We start from the raw sequence: 8404 nt of genomic DNA, 5'->3' as shown, positions 1-8404 counted from the left end.
GCAGGTGACAGTGCTGCTGCTGCTGGAAATTAGGCCACTCGTGTGACTGTGTTTGGGTGCGAAGGGTTGCCAAGGTTCAGTGTCTGTGTGACCCAGGGCTGGCATCCAGCACTTTTATTTCATCTCTAAAAACCCACACACGCCATATGCAGTACGAGGGGCAATGAATGCAGTAAAGAGAACACGCTACTTTGTCTTTAGTTCCAATGTTCCACTACAGCTAATGTTCAACTTTGTGTTTCAGTTCCTGCACTACCAGTGGCAAAAGGGTTGTTTTCTGCCACCCTCTTCCCTGACACACCACGGGAGCTGGATGCTTCTCCTCAGCTGGGAAGAAGGATTCTAGAAACCTGAAAAACCGGAAACATCACGAGGCTAAAAGTGAGGAAAGCGAACCACAAGAAAGTTTTTATAAAGAACCACTACATTGACTCGTTTAAAGCAGAACAAAAAAATGAGTCTCCTCAAAGAACGCAAACCCAAGAAGCCTCATTACATCCCAAGACCACCAGGAAAGCCATTCAAGTACAAGTGCTTCCAGTGCCCCTTCACTTGCAATGAGAAATCCCATCTCTTTAACCACATGAAGTATGGTCTCTGCAAAAACTCCATCACCTTGGTGTCGGAGCAGGATCGCGTCATCAAGTGTCCAAAGAGCAGTTCCCTGGAGCCCAAACAGATCAATCAGCTTGAATCTAGTGTCAAACCAACTTCTTCTAAATCTGTCACAAATGGACTGTCAAGCCTCGATTCAAAGCCTCAATATCCTTTTGCAAAAGAAGATGCCAAGGAAAACGTTGAGTTACAAAACCAGGCAACAAATGCAGCAATTCAAGGACAAAAACCTGTGATTCCGAAGGAATTAAGCCCTGCCAACTCCACAGCAGAAAGTGCCATCAGTGTGCAGCCCCTGTTGGAGGGCATGGTGAGGCCCTCAGCCTTCGTTCCTGTCGGGGAACACCGAGACAGCAAAGGCCCAGAGATCAGTGAAGCCTCTGAAATTCTCTCTCTCTCTAACAAAAGTTCCCCCTTCCACACCAAGTCTGCGTTTCACGCACCAGCCCACCCATGGAAGGCTGGCTCTCCTTTCCTCCCAGACTTTCCACATAAAGTTGCTCCCACAAAAGGCTTTGGTTCCATTTCACCTTACATGCAACCAATGATTCCTGAGTACTCTCCCCATTTCTATGAGCACAGGTTGGCTATCTACACACCTTACCTGCTCCCAGGCAACTCGGAGTGTGAAAGTTCTGCTCTCTCTGTCTATGGAACACAAGATCAAAGACACTTTCTTCCCCACCCTGGGCCACTTCCAAAACCCATAAATCCATCAGCATACGAACACTATCGATTGTTCCAGCAATATCACTCCACTCCACCAATACCATATGGATTTTGTAGGCCAACAGATCCTCCATTTTACAGATTTTCACACGTAGCTGGAATTAACAGGGATCAAAACTCTCATCTGATGGAAGAAACTACCTTGCTGTACCCAGCTTCTCTAAGCCCTTCCCAACAATACCCTCTAAGTTCTCATAAAAAACAAGCAGAGTATGAAAAAGAAATTACATTACTGCATGCCAAAGGTAATCCAAAGGATGACCAAAATGAAAGGGAGAATGCCAAAATGAGCCCTCTGGCAGGAAGTGCAGCCACAGGCTCCCCTGGCAGACCCAGCCCCACCAACTTCACTCAGACCAGCCATGCGTGTGAGGGCTTATTCGACCTCTCTAACAAGTCATCCTCCACATCTCTGGGCAAGTATGATCAACCAGAAGAAAACTTCACAGCCTTCAGGCCCGTGAGAAAAAGCACCGACCAACCTACTCCACTTCAAGGTGTGCAGACACAGCAGGACAGAGGGGATTCACCAAGCAGGTAAAGTAGCATAAATCACTTGGAAATTCTTGTCAGGTTTGCCAGGACACAGAAACTTAGATGGGCACGTTTCATGCACTGTGACTTGAATACATTTAAACTGACAGCAGTGAGATAATACGTTCTACCCTCACTGAGCAGAGCACAGTACAGTTCACAGCTGCTACAGTGAGCAGAGCACTCATTGTCCTTAGGTGTACCAGGAATTTCCAAAGCTGTAAATATGTCTGTGTTTGTGTACTTCAGGGAATGTCCTGTAGGACAGCAATGTGTATGTGGTGAAAGGTACTTGAGGGAAGTCACAGGAGAAACAAAACTGTCAGACTTCTAGCCAGATTTTTGCCTCTCCCTGCCCATCTCCCCAGCCCCAGTTTAAAAGAGCAACTGATGGTGAATTCTCTTTTCTGTTCGTTTCTTGCAGCATTAATGTCACTGATGAAGACTCCCACACACAGACTGATGGGCAGAACAACACTGGCTCACTGCCCAGCACGGAAGAAGACACGGGGATAGCTCCCCTCAACCTGTCAAAGAAGGCTGACACAAGCACAGGACCTACTCACGAGCACGTGTACAAACCCACATCCAAAACAGAGAGGCAGAGCTTTCTAGACCTGCAGGACATGCCCCTAAACCTCTCAGTAAAGGATTCCTGTAACACAGGAAGCCTGAAAACATCCTTCCACAGCCCAGCTCGTGAGAACGGTGCTGCTGCTTCTCCGGCCGCAGACAGCGAGAGCTCCGGAGCCGAGGCAGGGAACCCCAAGAACCCCAGCAGCAGCTCCTGCGACAAATCCTTCCCAGCTCACCGCAACGAAGCCCAAGACCTGCGAATCATGGACAGCTGTGATGAGCAGAAGCAAACAGCAGCTGTAGCTCTCTGCCAGTTGGCTGCATACAGCCCCAGCACAGCTCGGCTGGACAGCGACGGGCAGGGCACGCAGGACAGTCACACTACAGACACAGAAGCCACTTGTAACTCTTCTGATACTCAGGATACTCAGTGCAATGCCAAAGTTAAAGGACAGAAAAGGACAAACCAAAAAGAGTCTGCAAAATCCCAGCAAGGCACTAAGAGAGTGAGGCCCAATGACTGCAGCAGAGTCTTCACTTTAAGGAAGAGAACAAGAGTGTCCTAATCCTTCCCTTCCCAACGAGTTTCTGGTTAGCAGCAGCACCATGAGATTTCTACAAACCATCTCTCACTGGACTTGGCCCATGACAAGACACACTAAATCTCTGCTGTGTAAATAATGTTCATAATTTTATATTAATATTTTTAAGCAACTGAACTTTGCCTTGTACAAGCTCAGGTTTTGACGAGTGACTTTTTGCATTCATTACTAAAGCCAAAGTACATTAGATGAATCTTTCAGGGGTTTTTGCAATTGTGTGGATGTAAAATAACTTCTACAACTTCTTTTCTTCAAAGATGTTTAAGCTCTAGAAACAACATTGCTCAATAACATTCTGTCTTAGTTTTTTTTCAGGCTTAACTTCATCTAATAGGATTTTTTTTGTGTTTTTTTCTCTTTGGAAATCTTTTTGTTTCACTGGGCAGTAGTTTAAATAAGCTTAAGATTAAACCTGGCTGTTTAGAATTTACTGTAAAAACTGCTTTGGGTATGAATGCACTTTGCCATTCTGCCATAAGACAGAACAGACCAAGTTCAGTTACTCAGGGGCAGATGCCACTTGAAGCAAACTGGCCCAAACCCTGTGTGAACGAGTTCTTGTCACAGTGACTGAGAACAAGAGTCAAACCAAACCTCAGACACCTTGCACAGGTTGAACAAATGCAGTTTATGTTCACCTTGAAGTGAATCACTATGCAAACAACACTGAAAACCTGAAGATCTACACAATTTAGGTGCCTCCTTCGCTGAGGATAGGCAGACACTGAGCAGCCTTCAAACTCCAGGCCTAGAAGGTTATTTATATAATTTATTTCACCTGAGGCAAACTGTCCTGGGGAAGGTTCTGTGTCAGTGTGTGTGTGTCACTCGCTGTCGGTTTGTGTGCTGCCACACACAGCCCAAACTAGTTCCTGCTTCTGCAACTCTGTATATAAACTGGTAATTTTTCAAATAAATGTCATGATCTGTACTTGAAATATATGGAAAGTCATTCGTGAACACAAATACATTCACTACACGATCTGTTACAGGTGTTTTGAGGAAAAATCAGCTAGAAATTGCCACTAAAATTTTCAACTGACAAAAAGGATTGGGCATGGAACAATAATCAACCCAAAAAGTCGCTTCTCTCAGTGAAGGAAATTCATTATGCATGTTAATTCATCCAGACTTTAGCTCCAAATAACCAAGTTCAGAATTCCCTCTGCCTTAAAGCTGCTCTCCAGCTGATCCAAACTGCTCCAGAAGTTTAAAACCAGGCTGTTCCCCTGTGTAAACAAACCCAGACCATTACTCAAACCCATGGGTACACATTTATCAGTGATCATTACTGAGAAAAGAGACATCCTCACCTGCCTGGCCATCACCACTAGCTGTGCAAACACACACAAGGAAGTGGAGCTGCATTCAACACAGTGCAGAACTCCCAGGAGTTCTTTCCTAATCTTTTGTGCTGTGATGCTTTGAGCCTCCAGCTCAGCCAGAGCATTGCCACAGGTTTAGCACTAAAGAAGAAATTACAGGGGTTCAGTTTCTGAGCTAAAACACTGATCTTTAATTTAATCTTTCAGAGAGAAAAGCTTTTCCCAGATTGTCTAAAGGTAACAATGTCAATCTGGGTGTGAACAGAGGGAATGTGGTAACAGAAGATGTTCAATTAACTCAAGTTACAACAGCAAGAGTACAATGGATCAAGTGTACATCAGTACCTGATCAAACAAGGAGAAAGAGCTGCTCTCCAGCCCAGGTTTAAAGCTCCAAGGTTAGGGACAGACACTATCAAATCCCCAGTTTCCAAAGAGGAAATCATGAAGTCCAGTGTCACAGCTGCTGGTTGTCACACCACATTATGCTATTTGCCTCTGCAAGCAGAAAGTTTCAAAGTTTCCCTTTTCCATCATTAAAAAAAAAAAAAAGTAAATCTCATGTTTCTCTTTTCTTGTTCATTTGAATTTCTTTAAGTGAACAAGAACATATGTTGATACAATTCCAGGATTTATTCTCCCCCATCTCCATACAAATATTAGTCATGAAAACAAGCTGCAGTGCTGAAGTCTCCCTTATCTCCCTTCCTCAGATTAAACACAGATCTAGGACATGAGGTTTCCTGATTCCCTGACAGAGGTGTGCAGGTTGGGTTTTATCAGCACTGAAGTGAAGACTTCCCTTCGGATGAGTTCCCATTCCTGACTCCCTAACTTTCAGCTGGGAGTTTTGTAACTGTTTCACCTTCATCATGCAAGGGCAACAGTAAGCAGAAAAGGGAAACCAACTGAAGGCTGATTGCACAAACCTCCTCACATGCAACACACACTGCAGTGGACATGAACTCTTCCCATGGAGACAGAATAATAAACTGCATTAAATGCCAAAGATGATCTGGCAACACAACTTACTAGTATGAAACAGCAGTTTTGAAACAGTTTTGAAAATTAGTGTTCCACTCCTCTGCTCCCAGGGGAGTGGGATCCAAAGAACCATCTAGAACAAGACATTGCTGCCAAATCACCCAAGAGTGGATGTATACTACCACACTGTGCTTTGTCATTCCACTGCATAAAAAATGGACAAAAATCACAGAGAGCTACTCCTTCCACAGTAAGATCTCTGTACCTCAGTGTATGTTGATAGAATCACAGAATTACAGAATCAACCAGGTTGGAAAAGACCTCCAAGAGCATCAAGTCCAACCCCAACATGGTTACTAGCCCATGGCACTAAGTGCCACATCCAGTCTCAGCCTGAAAACCTCCAGGGATGGTGAACCCACCACCTCCCTGGGCAGCACATTCCAATGCCTGAGCACTCTCTCTGTAAAAAATCTCTTCCTAATATCCAACCTAAACCTCTCCTGATAACTACAGAACAGACAAAGAAACAATTCCTCTGCCATGTTCTTTTTCTTTCCAACCTATTTCAAAACCTCATTAAAAACATAAACAGTTCATGCATAAAGTACATGAAACTGGTCTCTGAAACTTAACCAGAACCAAGAGCTACTGTCTTTAAAGTGCAAGTTAGTCATCAATTATTTAACAGACTATTTGAATAATGACACTGACACAGTATAGAGACAGTCAGAATTATTTTATACAACTGTGCAAAGAAACATGGGAGGGAGGAAGAAAGATGAAAACCCCAAGAAATTAATTCCATTTTGGAAAGAAATGTTTATTAAGCGCAAAAAAAGGCACACCCAAGCCAATGCTTTGGACAGAAGTACTTAAACATCCCCTTGGGCAAATCTTTTACTGCAGAATTCAGTCCTACAGCCATCACTGAGCACACTCACCTCAGCAAAGTCCAGTCTGCTGCCACACATTCAGTCTCTAGAACTATCAATTGTCATTTTTCAGGGGCTTACATTCAGCAGCTACAACTCACCATCTGGAATTCGGGATGGGAGCAGCAATCCCCTCCTGCCCAGCTCGGCCAGCGCCAGGCACCCGCCGTGCCACGCGTTGTCTGTCTCCTGGAAGCTGAGGTTAGAACAAAGAAATTGTGTCAGAATTGCCTTTCCCTTTGGGATTTCACTTCATGAACTCCTAGCATTGAGAAAGACCCCTGATCCAAACCACCACCTGCTAATTGTGTTAATGATCCTGTTGGACTTCTGAAATAGAAGAATGACACGTTGGACATGTTTCTTTCCTGTCTGTACAACATAAATGCTGCTATAAGTGTGAGCAAATATGCAAGAAACCCATTGTTACTACAAATGTAACCTCAGTACAGAAGAAGACAGTATCTGAAGCCCACCCAGAAAAGGAAAACAGCTTCCTAGTTCTCTGGCAGAGGACGCAGATTTACAGAACACACCTGAAATAACTAACGAAATTAGCACCAAGCACAGTCCTTAGCTACTACAAAGCTTCAAGTGAGAGTTCCCAGCAAACACATTACAGGAGCTTTGCAGTGAGCAGTGGTGTTTATCCACCTTTAGAAACATGAACCAGAGAACTTTGTAGGGAACACAGCAAAAATAACCAAACCCAAATGGTGGACAGTTTTTGGTGGGCTGGCAGACGAGTGGAAAGGGGAAAGGTTGGACACTGCAGGATTAAACGTGCACAAAGTTCATTTTGTGTTAAACCAGAAACAGGAATCTGAGAATAAAACACTGAACAGACAGGCTGGATCACATCAAAGCTTCATCTCTCCCAGCATCACCTCTGACATGGACCGAGAGCAGATGCTCAGCCAAAGGTGAAGCATGAAGGACCACTCAGTCCACCAGCAGCCTGGAGGCTGCTCCAGCCCGAGGCTGCAGCCAGATGCCCCATAGCTAACAACCTCTTCAAGTAATTTGTCTAATCCCTTTCCTGAACTCCCTTTACACTTCTGGCTCCCATAACATCCCATAGCAGTGACTTCCACAGGTTAATTACAACTGTGTGAAAATGTACTTCCTGATGCTTCCCTGCTCTGGCACCAGGAGCGAGTCGTCGCCAGCTGCTTTCCCTCCTCCTCTCACATGGATAATGGGCACACAGGAAATCACACCCCTCTGATTCTTCCCTCCACTTGTAAGAGGCCCCATCAGTTTCATCAGTGATTCAGTTTCGTTATCTCTGCCTTTCCTAGTAACATCCAATATTCCATGTGCCTGCTTCTCCCTGCCAGCTGCTGTGCTCTCTGCTGACACTGATCCGTGGCTTCCAGCTGTTTTACACCAGCATTTTGCCTCAAGTGCATCAGACACTGTATTTCATACTGCATTTACTGTCTCCTTACACAACCTGGGCTTCTATAACATTTGTCTTTGGTCACCTTTTGCTCTCACTACATCAGCTAACTTTAAATCATCACTTGACTTTCTCACCCCTTGATCCCTTTTTTTCCAGGATTTTGTATAGGTATGTTGAACAGCAACAGGGCTCACACCCCAGTGAGGCTGTGCTGATAATCCTGCTACACTGTCAAAAATGATCCTTAATTTCTTCCTTGACTCCTGTCTTTTAATCTAATTACAAATAATAAATCCTTTCCTCTTATCCCAAGTGATATATCCAAGTGCCTCTGATGAGCAACTGACTCATTTCTATTTTGGTCACTAGATACTTAGTGCAAAGAACCCAGCAGAGATTCCCTCTGTCCTTGCCTACGTTTGTTCCCAGGTGTTCCTGAAGAAAGCAGGTCACTCAGTAACTACTCAAGTTACTCATCCCTATGACTTGAAAAACAAGGAAAGAAAACACAGTGAGTACAGGTCTTTGAAGCTCCAGGGATAATTGAGATCAGCAGCACCTCTTAAATTAATCACAGTAACACAGTGGAAGGATCATCTGAGTGGGTACTTTCCTTACAAGTTTTTAAGACTTTATACCTTCTTTTGTTTCAATGTGCTGTCCTCTGAGCTGGTACTTTTAATTTGTACTCACAACCAA

The 8404-nt window shown here is 44.3% G+C and overlaps 1 protein-coding gene across 1 annotated transcript; it reads left to right on the top strand.

Moving 5' to 3' along the window:
* The first annotated feature begins 454 nt into the window (after window positions 1-454).
* Window positions 455-3020, top strand: ZNF750 (zinc finger protein 750). The gene is made up of 2 exons (XM_009079945.1): window positions 455-1881; window positions 2303-3020. Exons 1-2 carry the CDS (start codon window positions 455-457, stop codon window positions 3018-3020), a joined length of 2145 nt encoding a protein of 714 aa, XP_009078193.1.
* Window positions 3021-8404: the final 5384 nt, after the last annotated feature.

This window comes from Acanthisitta chloris, unplaced genomic scaffold, assembly GCF_000695815.1.
Source record: "Acanthisitta chloris isolate BGI_N310 unplaced genomic scaffold, ASM69581v1 scaffold41510, whole genome shotgun sequence".
Classification (NCBI taxonomy): domain Eukaryota; kingdom Metazoa; phylum Chordata; class Aves; order Passeriformes; family Acanthisittidae; genus Acanthisitta; species Acanthisitta chloris.
The sequence above is the reverse complement of the archived record's forward strand: the minus strand, read 5'-3'. Positions and strand labels throughout refer to the sequence as shown.